Below are 16,474 nucleotides of genomic sequence, written 5' to 3'. Positions count from 1 at the left end.
GGGGTGTTTCTGTGCATGTGTGTGTGTGTGTGTGTGTGTGTGTGTGTGTGTGTGTGTGTGTGTGTGTGTGTGTGTGTGTGTGTGTGCGTGTGTGTGCGTGCTTCTACCTACCCTGTTGGAGTCGACGCGGAGCCTGGCTGTGTATGATAGTGGAGGCATGTTAAAGTGATGGGGTACCAGGCAATCTCAGCATCCATAAAGTCCTCCACATCCTCCCTCATCCAGCAGGCTCTGGAAGAACTTACTGTCGCTGGGGTTGGGCAGCTTCATACGGTCATCCCCTGAGTTAAGAAACACAGATACACAACATCACATTACTGTCTACTGGGTTGTGTTCAGCAGAGCACAGCATGGCTAAATGTTTTTGCTGCGCAACACCAACATTTGGGACGGTTGCGCTGACATATGCTAATGTGATTAGCATGACGTTGTAAATAACAAGAACATCTCCCAGGACATGTCTTATATGGGCAGAAAGCTGAGATGATTGTTAATCTAAATGCACTGTCCAGTTTACAGTAGCTATGACAGTGAAAACACTTCCATGCTGTTGTTTGAAGATAGTGCACAACAACAAAACACTTCTATCATGGCACCTGGTCTGATACATTCACCTCTGAAGGTAAATAATGTACTTACATTCACTAATCTTGCTCCGTTTGTCATCCTGAGGGTCCCAGAGATAAAAAATGTAGCGTAGTTTTGTTTGATAAAATCAATTTTTATATTAAAATGTAGGAACTGGGTTCTAAAGTTTGAACCCCCCACACACCTCCTCTTTTACGCTGCTGCTACTCTCTGTTTATACTTATCTATTTTCACTTAACAATTATTTATCTTAAAACTGCATTGTTAGTTAAGGGCTTGTAAGTAAGCATTTCACTGTAAGGTGCTCAGCGGATGTGAAAAATACCATTTGTTTTGATTTGATTTGGAATTGATCAAGTTCAGGCAGAGTATGCCTCAACTGTCTACTTGCCCAACATGATCCTGATTTTTACAATATCTTGGGACTGTTGTGGACATGTGCATTAAACCAGAGTACGCAGATATGCAAAGTAAAAAGGAAATATTTAAGTTCAGCGAACTGCAATACTCCTAAACAGGGTTTTCATGCATTTCTCAGGAGTGGACTGTACTGCCTTGTGTCTCATCCACCAGCAGACCAGACAGAGAGAGAGAGCAGGGCTGAGCCGTACCTGGATGACCAGGTATCTCTGGGGGTCCCGGGCCATCCTACACAACTCTGCAGCCAGCTCCTTGAACTTGGGCCTGCTGTCTGCGTCTATCATCCAGCCTGGAAGAAAGAAGACACAGCTTGTCATAAAAGAACACGTTTGATTCAGATAGTAAGGTAATGTGTAGAAACAACGACCTCTGAATGCTAAGGTGCCCTGTTGCTATCTCTAATACTGTGTACTGCTCATTCAGGCCCACTAAAAGGATTTTAGTACGTTGTGTACATTTGAGTCCCAGAGGAATAGTGGTCACTGGTCACCATGGTGACTGCTGATACCAAATAACAGAATCACCCTGAATCTTAGAATAACATGAAATACCATTCAGTCATTGGCTGGCCTGAGACAATGTACAGTAGATAGTGTTAGAGAGTGAGAGAGAGAGAGAGAAAGAGAGGGAGAGATAACGACAGAGAGATGAAAAGAGAGACAGAGAGAGAGAGCGACAGAGAGAGACAGACACAAAGACAAAGAGAGAGAGAGACGTAACAGTGTCTACTGATCTTAGATCAGCTCTAATAAGTCTAGCTAGCGCTCTCCCCTCTCGCCCTCTCTTTCTCTCTCTCTCTCTCTCTCTCTCTCCTCCTCTCCCCTCCCGCTCTCTCTCTTTCTCTCTCCTCTCCCTCTCCTCTCCTCTCCTCTCCTCCCTTCTCTCTCTTTCTCCCTCTCTCCCTCGTTCTCTCATTCCCTTCCTGTTCATTCCCCCTCCAACCAACATGCGGGAGCTGGCGCATTATCTAAATGTGCGGCAATCAATCCTCATTTCATCTCTAGCATTTTTTCCCCAGCCACAGAGGCGCGGCTGTTATGGCGAATCAAATCACAAACAACAGCTCACAGTCAACATGTAATTAGAATGAATGCTCCCGTTAAGATGGAGGATGCTTTTCCCTCGCCAGCCGAGAGAAGAGAGAGGAGTCCTCCTAGGATTGACCTCCCAGCTAATTCTATCTCCTCTTAAATCTGTCATTAGTGTGTGTGTGTGTGTGTGTGTGTGTGTGTGTGTGTGTGTGTGTGTGTGTGTGTGTGTGTGTGCTAGAGTATGTGTGTGTGTGTGTGTGTCTGTGTACTAGAGTATGTGTGTGTGTGAGTGGGTTGGTTGGTGTGTGTGTGAGTGAGTGAGTGGGTTGGTGGGTGAGTGAGTGGGTTGGTGGGTGTGTGAGTGGGTTGGTGGGTGTGTGAGTGGGTTGGTTGGTGTGTGTGGTGTGAGTGAGTGAGTGAGTGAGTGAGTGAGTGAGTGAGTGGGTTGGTGGGTCAGTGAGTGGGTTGGTGGGTGTGTGAGTGGGTTGGTGGGTGTGTGAGTGGGTTGGTTGGTGTGTGTGTGAGTGAGTGAGTGAGTGGGTTGGTGGGTCAGTGAGTGGGTTGGTGGGTGTGTGAGTGGGTTGGTGGGTGTGTGAGTGGGTTGGTTGGTGTGTGTGTGTGTGTGAGTGAGTGGGTTGGTGGGTGAGTGAGTGGGTTGGTGGGTGTGTGAGTGGGTTGGTGGGTGTGTGAGTGGGTTGGTTGGTGTGGTGGGTGTGTGAGTGGGTGGGTTGGGTGTGTGAGTGGGTGGGTGGGTGTGGGTGGGTGGGTGGGTGTGTGAGTGAGTGAGTGGGTTGGTGTGTGGTGGGTGCACGTACGCGTTCATGTTTCACTAAAACACATCTAATGAAATGTTATTGGTCACATACACATATTTTAGCAGATGTTATTGTAGTGAAATGCTTGTAAGAACACACACACACACACACACACACACACACACACACACACACACACAGACAGACACACACAGACAGACAGACAGACAGACAGACAGACAGACAGACAGACAGACAGACAGACAGACAGACAGACAGACAGACAGACAGACAGACAAACAGACAAACAGACAGACAGACAGACAACAGACACAGACAGACAGACACACACTCTCTCTCTTTCACACACACACACACACACACACACACACACACACACACACACACACACACACACACACGTATACAGACTCTCTCTGTTCATGTGGATGACATGACAGGAGTGGGGCAGAGGGCCAGGAGCTGTCAGTTGGAACGGGGGGGGGGTTCTGCATTGCATTGTGGGTATGATGAGTGAGAGCGGGGGGGATTACAAATCTCTGGGGTGTCCAAGTCACTCAACATCAAAGGCCATCTAGAGTGTGTTAGCACAGTGCAGTGTGCATGACTGCTACAGGTCACATTCACCGGATATTCTGACTCTCTTTCTCACTCCCTCCCTCTCTCCTTCTCTTCCTGACAGTCTTTATGAGTGCAATGGGGCGAGCTGGCGGGCGATCGACCAGACAAGCTGTATCCTATATATATATCAGGTTGACCAGACAAGCAGGGTAGCCTAGTGGTTAGAGCGTTGGACTAGTAATTGAAAGGTTGTAAGTTCGAATCCCTGAGCTGACAAGGTACAAATCTGTCGTTCTGCCCCTGAACAGGTAGTTAACCCACTTTTCCTAGGCCGTCATTGAAAATAACAATTTGTTCTTAACTGACTTGCCTAGTAAAATAAAGGTAAAAAAAAAATATATATATATCAGGTTGACCAGACAAGCTGTATCCTATATATATATATATATATATATATATCAGGCAAGCTGTATCCTATATATATATATATATATATATCCTATATATATATATATATATATCAGGCGGGCGGTTGACCAGACAAGCTGTATCCTATATATATATCAGGTTGACCAGACAAGCTGTATCCTATATATATATATCAGGTCGACCAGACAAGCTGTATCCTATATATATATCAGGTTGACCAGACAAGCTGTATCCTATATATATATATCAGGTTGACCAGACGAGCTGTATCCTATATATATATATCAGGCGGGTGGTCGACCTGATATATATATATATATATATATATATAGGAAAAATCCTACAATGTGATTTTCTGGATTTTTTTCTCATTTTGTCTGTCACAGTTTAAGTGTACCTATGATGAAAATTACACATCTACTTCGTACATGACACAAGTCCTTTTTCCAACAATTGTTTACAGACAGATTATTTCACTTATTATTCCAGTGGGTCAGTTGTTTACGTACACTAAGTTGACTGTGTCTTTAACAGCTTGGAAAATTCCAGAAAATGATGCCTTTAGAAGCTTCTGATAGGCTAATTTACATAATTTGGGAAATCAGCCAAGACCTCCACAAGTCTCCACTCTAATACCTTGACTTTGTTGTCCTTAAACCAGTTGTCCACAACTTTGGAAGTATGCTTGGGGTCATTGTCCATTTGGAAGACCCATTTGCAACCAAGCTTTAACTTCCTGACTGATGTCTTGAGATGTTGCTTCAATATATCCACGTACTTTCCCTCCACATGATGCCATCTGGTTTGTAAAGTGCACCAGTCCCTCCTGCAGCAAAGCACCCCCACAACATGATGGTGCCACCCCGTGCTTCACTGTTGGCATGGTGTTCTTTGGCTTGCAAGCCTCCCCCTTTTTCCTCCAAACATAACAATGGTCATTATGGCCAAACAGTTCTATTTTTGTTTCATCAGACCATAGGACATTTCTCCAAAAAGTACGATCTTTGTCCCCATGTGCAGTTGCAAACCGTAGTCTGGCTTTTTAATGGCGGCTTTGGAGCGGTGGCTTTTTCCTTGCTGAGTGGCCTTTCAGGTTAAGTCGATATAGGACTGGTTTTTACTGTGGATATAGATACTTTTGTACCCGTTTCCTCCAGAATCTTCACAAGGTCCTTTACTGTTGTTCTGGGATTGATTTGCACTTTTCGCACCGAAGTACGTTCATCTCTAGGAGACAGAACGCGTCTCCTTCCTGAGCGATATGATGGCTGCGTGGTCCCATGCTGTTTATAGCTGTGTACCATTGTTTGTACAGATGAACGTGGTACCTTCAGTCATTTGGAAATTGCTCCCAAGGATGAACCAGACTTGTGGAGGTCTAAAAACAATTCTGAAGTCTTGGCTGATTTCGTGTGATTTTCCCATGATGTCAAGCAAAGAGGCACTGAGTTTGAAGGTAGGCCTTGAAATACATCCACAGGTACACCTCCAATTGACTCAAAGAATGTCAATTAGCCTATCAGAAGCTTCTAAAGCCATGACATAATCTTCAGGAATTTTCCAAGCTGTTTAAAGGCACAGTCAACTTAGTGTATGTAAACTTCTGACCCACTGGAAATGTGATACAGTGAATTATAAGTGTGTCTATAAACAATTGTTGGAATTACTAGTGTCATGCACAAAGTAGATGTCCTAACCAACCTGCCAAAACTACAGTTTGTTAACAAGAAATGTGTGGAGTGGTTAAAAAATGAGTTTTAATGACTCCAACCTAAGTGTATGTAAACTTCTGACTTCAACTGTATCATACGTACATTTAACCATGACCATATAGACGTCTATGGTGCAGATGGGAGGCTGAGGCAGACGCTCGCCCTTCTCCAGGATGTCTGGGATCTCCCGCGTTGGGATGCCATCATACGGCTTCCCTCCAAAAGTCATCAGCTCCCAGATAGTCACACCTGGAGAGAGAGAGAGAGAGAGAGAGAGAGAGAGAGAGAGAGAGAGATAACAAAAGACAGAAAATGAGGGAGAGAGAGATAGATAGGGAGAGAGATAACAAAATACAGACAATGAGGGAGAGAGAGAAAATGAGAGGGAGAGAAATAACAAAAGACAGACAATGAGGGAGAGAGAGATAGATAGGGAGAGAGATAACAAAAGACAGACAATGAGGGAGAGAGAGATAGATAGGGAGAGAAATAACAAAAGACAGACAATGAGGGAGAGAGAGATAGATAGGGAGAGAAATAACAAAAGACAGACAATGAGGGAGAGAGAGATAGATAGGGAGAGAAATAACAAAAGACAGACAATGAGGGAGAGAGAGATAGATAGGGAGAGAAATAACAAAAGACAGACAATGAGGGAGAGAGAGATAGATAGGGAGAGAAATAACAAAAGACAGACAATGAGGGAGAGAGAGATAGATAGGGAGAGAAATAACAAAAGACAGACAATGAGGGAGAGAGAGATAGATAGGGAGAGAGATAACAAAAGACAGAAAATGAGGGAGAGAGAGATAGATAGGGAGAGAAATAACAAAAGACAGACAATGAGGGAGAGAGAGATAGATAGGGAGAGAGAGATAGATAGGGAGAGAGATAACAAAAGACAGACAATGAGGGAGAGAGAGATAGATAGGGAGAGAGAGATAGATAGGGAGAGAAATAACAAAAGACAGACAATGAGGGAGAGAGAGATAGATAGGGAGAGAGATAACAAAAGACAGACAATGAGGGAGAGAGAGATAGATAGGAGAGAAATAACAAAAGACAGACAATGAGGAGAGAGAGATAGATAGGGAGAGAGATAACAAAAGACAGACAATGAGGGAGAGAGAGATAGATAGGGAGAGAATAACAAAAGACAGACAATGAGGGAGAGAGATAGATAGGGAGAGAAATAACAAAAGACAGACAATGAGGGAGAGAGAGATAGATAGGGAGAGAGATAACAAAAGACAGACAATGAGGGAGAGAGAGATAGATAGGGAGAGAAATAACAAAAGACAGACAATGAGGGAGAGAGAGATAGATAGGGAGAGAAATAACAAAAGACAGACAATGAGGGAGAGAGAGATAGATAGGGAGAGAAATAACAAAAGACAATGAGGGAGAGAGAGATAGATAGGGAGAGAAATAACAAAAGACAGACAATGAGGGAGAGAGAGATAGATAGGGAGAGAAATAACAAAAGACAGACAATGAGGGAGAGAGAGATAGATAGGGAGAGAGATAACAAAAGACAGACAATGAGGGAGAGAGAGATAGATAGGGAGAGAAATAACAAAAGACAGACAATGAGGGAGAGAGATAGATAGGGAGAGAAATAACAAAAGACAGACAATGAGGGAGAGATAGATAGGGAGAGAAATAACAAAAGACAGACAATGAGGGAGAGAGAGATAGATAGGGAGAGAAATAACAAAAGACAGACAATGAACAAAAGACAGACAATGAGGGAGAGAGAGATAGATAGGAGAGAAATAACAAAAGACAGACAATGAGGGAGAGAGAGATAGATAGGGAGAGAGATAACAAAAGACAGACAATGAGGGAGAGAGAGATAGATAGGGAGAGAGATAACAAAAAGACAGACAATGAGGGAGAGAGAGATAGATAGGGAGAGAAATAACAAAAGACAGACAATGAGGGAGAGAGAGATAGATAGGGAGAGAGATAACAAAAGACAGACAATGAGGGAGAGAGAGATAGATAGGGAGAGAGATAACAAAAAGACAGACAATGAGGGAGAGAGAGATAGATAGGAGAGACAAAAGACAGACAATGAGGGAGAGAGAGATAGATAGGGAGAGAGATAACAAAAGACAGACAATGAGGGAGAGAGAGATAGATAGAGAGAGATAACAAAAGACAGACAATGAGGGAGAGAGAGATAGATAGGGAGAGATAACAAAAGACAGACAATGAGGGAGAGAGATAGATAGAGGGAGAGAGATAACAAAAGACAGACAATGAGGGAGAGAGAGATAGATAGGGAGAGAGATAACAAAAGACAGACAATGAGGGAGAGAGAGATAGATAGAGAGATAACAAAAGACAGACAATGAGAGAGATAACAAAAGACAGACAATGAGGGAGAGAGAGATAGATAAGAGAGATAACAAAAGACAGACAATGAGGGAGAGAGAGATAGATAGGGAGAGAGATAACAAAAGACAGACAATGAGGGAGAGAGAGATAGATAGGGAGAGAGATAACAAAAGACAGACAATGAGGGAGAGAGAGATAGATAGGGAGAGAAATAACAAAAGACAGACAATGAGGGAGAGAGAGAGATAGATAGGGAGAGAAATAACAAAAGACAGACAATGAGGGAGAGAGAGATAGATAGGGAGAGAGATAACAAAAGACAGACAATGAGGGAGAGAGAGATAGATAGGGAGAGAAATAACAAAAGACAGACAATGAGGGAGAGAGAGATAGATAGGGAGAGAGATAACAAAAGACAGACAATGAGGGAGAGAGAGATAGATAGGGAGAGATAACAAAAAGACAGACAATGAGGGAGATAGATAGGAGAGAGATAACAAAAGACAGACAATGAGGGAGAGAGAGATAGATAGGGAGAGAGATAACAAAAGACAGACAATGAGGGAGAGAGAGATAGATAGGGAGAGAGATAACAAAAGACAGACAATGAGGGAGAGAGAGATAGATAGGGAGAGAGATAACAAAAGACAGACAATGAGGGAGAGAGAGATAGATAGGGAGAGAGATAACAAAAGACAGACAATGAGGGAGAGAGAGATAGATAGGGAGAGAGATAACAAAAAGACAGACAATGAGGGAGAGAGAGATAGATAGGGAGAGAGATAACAAAAGACAGACAATGAGGAGAGAGAGATAGATAGGGAGAGAGATAACAAAAGACAGACAATGAGGGAGAGAGAGATAGATAGGGAGAGAGATAACAAAAGACAGACAATGAGGAGAGAGAGATAGATAGGGAGAGAAATAACAAAAGACAGACAATGAGGGAGAGAGAGATAGATAGGGAGAGAAATAACAAAAGACAGACAATGAGGGAGAGAGAGATAGATAGGGAGAGAGATAACAAAAGACAGACAATGAGGGAGAGAGAGATAGATAGGGAGAGAAATAACAAAAGACAGACAATGAGGGAGAGAGAGATAGATAGGGAGAGAGATAACAAAAGACAGACAATGAGGGAGAGAGAGATAGATAGGGAGAGAGATAACAAAAGACAGACAATGAGGGAGAGAGAGATAGATAGGGAGAGAGATAACAAAAGACAGACAATGAGGGAGAGAGAGATAGATAGGGAGAGAGATAACAAAAGACAGACAATGAGGGAGAGAGAGATAGATAGGGAGAGAGATAACAAAAGACAGACAATGAGGGAGAGAGAGATAGATAGGGAGAGAAATAACAAAAGACAGACAATGAGGAGAGAGATAGATAGGGAGAGAGATAACAAAAGACAGACAATGAGGAGAGAGAGATAGATAGGGAGAGAGATAACAAAAGACAGACAATGAGGGAGAGAGAGATAGATAGGGAGAGAGATAACAAAAGACAGACAATGAGGGAGAGAGAGATAGATAGGGAGAGAAATAACAAAAGACAGACAATGAGGGAGAGAGAGATAGATAGGGAGAGAGATAACAAAAGACAGACAATGAGGGAGAGAGAGATAGATAGGAGAGATAACAAAAGACAGACAATGAGGGAGAGAGAGATAGATAGGGAGAGAGATAACAAAAGACAGACAATGAGGGAGAGAGAGATAGATAGGGAGAGATAACAAAAGACAGACAATGAGGGAGAGAGAGATAGATAGGGAGAGAGATAACAAAAGACAGACAATGAGGGAGAGAGAGATAGATAGGGAGAGAGATAACAAAAGACAGACAATGAGGGAGAGAGAGATAGATAGGGAGAGAGATAACAAAAGACAGACAATGAGGGAGAGAGAGATAGATAGGGAGAGATAACAAAAGACAGACAATGAGGGAGAGAGAGATAGATAGGGAGAGAGATAACAAAAGACAGACAATGAGGGAGAGAGAGATAGATAGGGAGAGAAATAACAAAAGACAGACAATGAGGGAGAGAGAGATAGATAGGGAGAGAGATAACAAAAGACAGACAATGAGGGAGAGAGAGATAGATAGGGAGAGAGATAACAAAAGACAGACAATGAGGGAGAGAGAGATAGATAGGGAGAGAGATAACAAAAGACAGACAATGAGGGAGAGAGAGATAGATAGGGAGAGAAATAACAAAAGACAGACAATGAGGAGAGAGAGATAGATAGGAGAGAGATAACAAAAGACAGACAATGAGGGAGAGAGAGATAGATAGGGAGAGAGATAACAAAAGACAGACAATGAGGGAGAGAGAGATAGATAGGGAGAGAGATAACAAAAGACAGACAATGAGGGAGAGAGAGATAGATAGGGAGAGAATAACAAAAGACAGACAATGAGGGAGAGAGAGATAGATAGGGAGAGAGATAACAAAAGACAGACAATGAGGGAGAGAGAGATAGATAGGGAGAGAGATAACAAAAGACAGACAATGAGGGAGAGAGAGATAGATAGGGAGAGAGATAACAAAAGACAGACAATGAGGGAGAGAGAGATAGATAGGGAGAGAGAGATAGATAGGGAGAGAGAGATAGATAGGGAGAGAGAGATAGATAGGGAGAGAGAGATAGATAGGGAGAGAGAGATAGATAGGGAGAGAGGAAGAAAGCAAGTAACATAGAAAGAAAGAGAAAACGAGAGGGAAAGAGAAAGAGAGAGAAAGGAGAAACAGGAAGTCAGGTCATTTTGGCAAATGATGCGTCTCGTATCGTTTGTTTGTAATGTCACACACACCGTAGCTCCACACATCACTCTGGTGTGTGAACTTCCTGTAGTGAATACACTCCAACGCCATCCACTTAATGGGCATCTAGAGAGAGAGAGAGAGAAAGGGAGAGAGAGAGAGAGAGAGAGAGCGGGGGGAGGGGAGTGAGAGTGCGAGAGAGAGAACAAGAGAAAGAGAAAGAGAGTGAGAGGGGGATGAGAGAGAGAGACAGGGGGAGAGAGAGAAAGAGAGCGAGACAGAGGGGGATGAGAGAGAGAGATGAGAGGGAGGGGATGAGAGAGACAAAGGGAGAGGTGAAGAGAGAGAGAAGGATTATTCACTCTAGTGCACTGATGATACAAATGTCAAGAGAGAACAGAGAAGTGTTGGTGAATGTTTCCTCTCCAACCTAAAACTCTCTGATTCATCATCATGCATCAGATGGAAAGGTTGTGTGGGTCTATGTAGAAAAATAGATTCTCTGTTTTCATATTCCTGGTAGAACTGACCTTAACACTTTTAACAGTTAATACCATCTACATTCTAATCCTAGTCAAGAATTGAGTAGCCTCCTTCCATTATGTTCCATTCATATCCATGGCAGGAATTGAAATGAAATGAAACAGTCTTCCAAATATGAAGGTCAGCTTTCATTATGTGCATGATCTTGGATCCAAGGCTGACTACTGCATGTTGCAAGGCATTTTCTGGGATGGACAGTGATATGCCAGTGTTACACTTGTTACAGTGGAATGTACAACATGTCAACATTGGCCGTCATAGCAACCAGTACCACATCATGTGATTTTCTTCTGGACTGGAGGACCCAATAACCCCCAGCAGGTAGGTACACTGTGGAAACCTATTACCTACTAGAACATGACCGGTATTATATCCTGTCTATATAACAGGGTTTCATATCTCAATCTCTTCTCTACTGCAACTTCAAGAGGAAAATGAAACACACTTGTTTTCAATGGTATTCAGTGCATTCAGAAAGTATTCAGACCCCTCGACTCTTTCCACATTTTGTTACGTTACAGCCTTATTCAAAAATGAATTTTAAAAAACTTTTTCCTCAACCATCTACACACAATACTCCATCATGACATCACAATAGCCCATCATGACATCACAATACCCCATCATGACGAAGTGAAAACAGGTTTTCAGACATTTTTGCAAATGTTTTAAAATAAAAATGGTTGCTGATAATGTGCCTCTGTACGCCTATGTAGACATTCCATAAAAAAATCAGCCGTTTCCAGCTACAATAGTCATTTACAACATTAACAATGTCTACACTGTATATCTGATCAATTTGATGTCTTTCAAAAACAAGGACATTTCTAAATGACCCCAAACTTTTAAACGGTAGTGTATATATTAATCAATGGTTTACATTAAACATTTAGATGTGATTCTGTACACACACACACACACACACACACACACACACACACACACACACACACACACACACACACACGCACACACACACACACGCAAACACACACGCAAACACAAACACACACACACACACCTTGCCCCCGTCAGCGTTATACTCTTTCTCGTCGACGTCCAGCAGTCTGGCCAGGCCAAAGTCAGTGATCTTGATGTGGTTGGGGGACTTGACCAGAACATTACGGGCTGCCAGATCTCTGTGGACCAGCCTTCTCTCCTCCAGATACATCATACCCTGGGATGGTGGTAGAGAGAGAGAGAGAGAGAGAGAGAAAGAGAAAGAGAGAGGAGGGAGAGAGAGAGAGAGAGAGAAAGAGAGGGGAGGGAGAGAGAGAGGGAGAGAGAATGGGGAGAGAGATAGCGAGAGGAGAGAGAGGGGGAGAGGAGAGAGAGAGAGAGAGGAGGAAGGGAGAGGGGAGAGAGATAGAGAGAGGAAAGAGGAGATAGAGAGACAGAGTGAGAGAGAGAGAGACAAATAGAGAGAGAGGGGGGAGAGGAGAGATAGATATAGGATAGAGTAGATAGAGAGAGAGAGAACGACAGCGAGAGAGGGAGGGAGAGAGCGAGAGAGAGATTGACAGCGAGATAGGGAGGGAGAGAGAAATACACAATTTTTCTGATTGTGTATTGCCATTTCCATCACAATCATCATCATCATCATCATCATCATCATCATCATCATCACAATCATTATCATCACAATCCTTATCAACATCAACACCACCACCACCATCATTCTCTCTTCTCCCTGCCCTGCGCTGTTCTCCCTGCCCTGTTCTCCCTACCCTGGTCTCCCGGCCCTGTCCTGCCCTGTTCTCCCTGCCCTGCCCTGTTCTCCCTGCCCTGTTCTCCCGGCCCTGTCCTGCCCTGTTCTCCCTACCCTGGTCGCCCGGCCCTGTCCTGCCCTGTTCTCCCTACCCTGGTCTCCTGGCCCTGTCCTGCCCTGTTCTCCCTACCCTGGTCACCCGGCCTTGTCCTGCCCTGTTCCCCTACCCTGGTCTCCCGGCCCTGTCCTGCCCTGTTCTCCCTGCCCTGCCCTGTTCTCCCTGACAGACTGGGACAGGAGGTGTGTTAGGGAGAGTGACCCTGACAGACTGGGACAGGAGGTGTGTTAGGGAGAGTGACCCTGACAGACCGGGACAGGAGGTGTTGGGACAGGAGGTGTATGAACCTCGCCTTCACACACACACCTCCCAATCCACACACCACCCAGTCCACACACCTCTCAATCCACACACCTCCCAGTCCACACACCGCCCAGTCCACACACCGCCCAGTCCACACACCGCCCAGTCCACATACCGCCCAGTCCACACACCTCCCATCCACACACCGCCCAGTCCACACACCTCCCATCCACACACCGCCCAGTCCACACACCTCCCAGTCCACACACCTCCCACACCGCCCAGTCCACACACCTCCCATCCACACACCACCCAGTCCACACACCTCCCATCCACACACCGCCCAGTCCACACACCTCCCAGTCCACACACCGCCCAGTCCACACACCTCCCATCCACATACCGCCCAGTCCACACACCTCCCATCCACACACCGCCCAGTCCACACACTCCCATCCACCATGTGTCTTGTCCACACACCTCCCAGTCCACACATGCCCAGTCCAATACCTCCCTCTGATTCCACATCACAGAATGTACCCTGCAGACCATGACAATAATAAGACAGGGCCTACATTTAGAATGTACTGCATACCGAAAATAATCACCTAGGTTTAGAATGTACTGTACTGTGTAATGTGTGGCCATATCTTGTACTATTTACTAGAACTGTACTGTGTATACTATGTGTAATAATCCATGAAATATCACCTACTATTTAGAATGTACTGCATACCGTGTAATAATCCTATCACCTACTATTTAGAATGTACTGCATACCGTGTAATAATCCTATCACCTACTATTTAGAATGTACTGCATACTGTGTAATAATCCTATCACCTACTATTTAGAATGTACTGCATACTAAGTGTAATAATCCTATCACCTACTATTTAGAATGTACTGCATACCGTGTAATAATCCTATCACCTACTATTTAGAATAGGTACTACATACTCGTGCATCACCTACTGATTTAGAATCTACTGCATACCGTGTAATAATCCTATCACCTACTATTTAGAATCTACTGCATACCGACTAATAATCCTATCACCTACTATTTAGAATCTACTGCATACCGGTAATAATCCTATCACCTACTATTTAGAATCTACTGCATACCGTGTAATAATCCTATCACCTACTATTTAGAATCTACTGCATACCGTGTAATAATCCTATCACCTACTATTTAGAACGTACTACTTAGTAAGAATGTATACTCTTACCAACATACTCCTCCATACTGAGAATGTATACTCTTACCAACATACTCCTCCATACTGAGAATGTCAACAGATGCGTACCTGCTTTGTTATCCATTATTTATTCATGTTGGTACAGCCCGTCCCCTATCTGATTTAGAACGTAGGTACAGGTATTCAGACTCATGTTGGTACAGCCCGTCCCCTATCTGATTTAGAACGTAGGTACAGGTATTCAGACTCACGTTGGTACAGCCCGTCCCCTATCTGATTTAGTACGTAGGTACAGGTATTCAGACTCATGTTGGTACAGCCGGTCCCCTATCTGATTTAGAAACTAGGTACAGGTATTCAGACTCATGTTGGTACAGCCCGTCCCCTATCTGATTTAGAACGTAGGTATGTTATTCAGACTCATGTTGGTACAGCCCGTCCCCTATCTGATTTAGAACGTAGGTATGTTATTCAGACTCATGTTGGTACAGCCCGTCCCCTATCTGATTTAGAACGTAGGTACAGGTATTCAGACTCACGTTGGTACAGCCTGTACCCTATCTGATTTAGATCGTAGGTACAGGTATTCAGACTCATGTTGGTACAGCCCGTCCCCTATCTGATTTAGAACGTAGGTACAGGTATTCAGACTCATGTTTGTACAGCCTGTCCCCTATCTGATTTAGAACGTAGGTACAGGTATTCAGACTCACGTTGGTACAGCCCATCCCCTATCTGATTTAGAACGTAGGTACAGGTATTCAGACTCATGTTGGTACAGCCCGTCCCCAATCTGATTTAGTACGTAGGTATGTTATTCAGACTCATGTTGGTACAGCCCGTCCCCTATCTGATTTAGAACATAGGTACAGGTATTCAGACTTGACCTGTGTGTATGTAGAGGACAGACTTAAAGTGGGATTGTGTGTGTGTGTGTTTGTGTGTGTGTATGTCACACCCTGAATTGTTTGTGTGTGTTTGCGTATCTTTGACACACTCCCACTACAGCGTCATACATGTTTCTACCTGCTCTCACAGTCTCACGTTAGAATAAGACGTTCATACATGTTTCTACCTGCTCTCACAGTCTCACGTTAGAATAAGAAGTTCATACATGTTTCTCAAAAGTCAAATTTCAAAGTGTTTAAGATTAAGTTCCGGCATTAACTCTGAATGATTAAGGTTAGGCATTAACTCTGAATGGTTTGAGGTTAGGCATTAACTCTGAATGGTTAAGGTTAGTCATTAACTCTGAATGGTTAAGGTTAGGCATTAACTCTGAATGGTTAAGGTTAGACATTAACTCTGAATGGTTAAGGTTAGACATTAACTCTGAATGGTTAAGGTTAGGCATTAACTCTGAATGGTTAAGGTTAGGCATTAACTCTGAATGGTTAAGGTTAGGCATTAACTCTGAATGGTTAAGGTTAGTCATTAACTCTGAATGGTTAAGGTTAGGCATTAACTCTGAATGGTTAAGGTTAGACATTAACTCTGAATGGTTAAGGTTAGGCATTAACTCTGAATGGTTAAGGTTAGACATTAACTCTGAATGGTTAAGGTTAGACATTAACTCTGAATGGTTAAGGTTAGACATTAACTCTGAATGGTTAAGGTACGGGCTAAGGTCTGGGATAGGTTTAAAACAAAACTATCAAAATTGGATGGAAACTTGTAAACTTTGGCACCAGATGATTACCTTTGGCAGATGTTTACACCCTAGTAAAACCCAAACCTACTAGAAGGTAACAGCGGTCACTGCTGCCCCCCGAGTGTCTGGTTTCTACGTCATCTCCCAACGTCCTCACACATGGATGGACATCGAATTCTGACCTGTATGACAGGTGACCTGGCTGTAATGTTTACAGCTAACCTTGTCACGGTTCGACAGAATGCATCGGAATATCAAGCTCCCCTCAATGTGTATACACGGACTGCAATTGGGCCTATTATCAAGATGGTTAGTCATTGGAGAAAATTGATGTCCTGCCAACACATTAATGTTGATGACAAAGCCCAATGAGCGAAGCTGTG

General features: G+C 43.6%; 1 protein-coding gene across 1 annotated transcript in view; it reads right to left on the bottom strand.

Annotated features, from left to right (window-relative positions):
* Positions 1–209: 209 nt before the first annotated feature.
* The window catches only part of LOC121843715 (receptor tyrosine-protein kinase erbB-4-like), a gene marked incomplete at its 3' end in the record, with an annotated part of 62,989 nt that continues 46,724 nt past the window's right edge, over positions 210–16,474 (bottom strand). The window contains exons 5-10 of the mRNA XM_042313497.1: positions 12,188–12,343; positions 10,674–10,749; positions 5,620–5,766; positions 1,200–1,297; positions 640–667; positions 210–281 (exon numbers count right to left, since the gene is read on the bottom strand). Of these exons, the coding sequence (XP_042169431.1) occupies positions 210–281; positions 640–667; positions 1,200–1,297; positions 5,620–5,766; positions 10,674–10,749; positions 12,188–12,343 (577 nt within the window). The remainder of the gene's footprint in view (positions 282–639; positions 668–1,199; positions 1,298–5,619; positions 5,767–10,673; positions 10,750–12,187; positions 12,344–16,474) is intronic.

Source organism: Oncorhynchus tshawytscha, unplaced genomic scaffold (assembly GCF_018296145.1).
Source record: "Oncorhynchus tshawytscha isolate Ot180627B unplaced genomic scaffold, Otsh_v2.0 Un_contig_7511_pilon_pilon, whole genome shotgun sequence".
Lineage (NCBI taxonomy): Eukaryota > Metazoa > Chordata > Actinopteri > Salmoniformes > Salmonidae > Oncorhynchus > Oncorhynchus tshawytscha.
The sequence above is the reverse complement of the archived record's forward strand: the minus strand, read 5'-3'. Positions and strand labels throughout refer to the sequence as shown.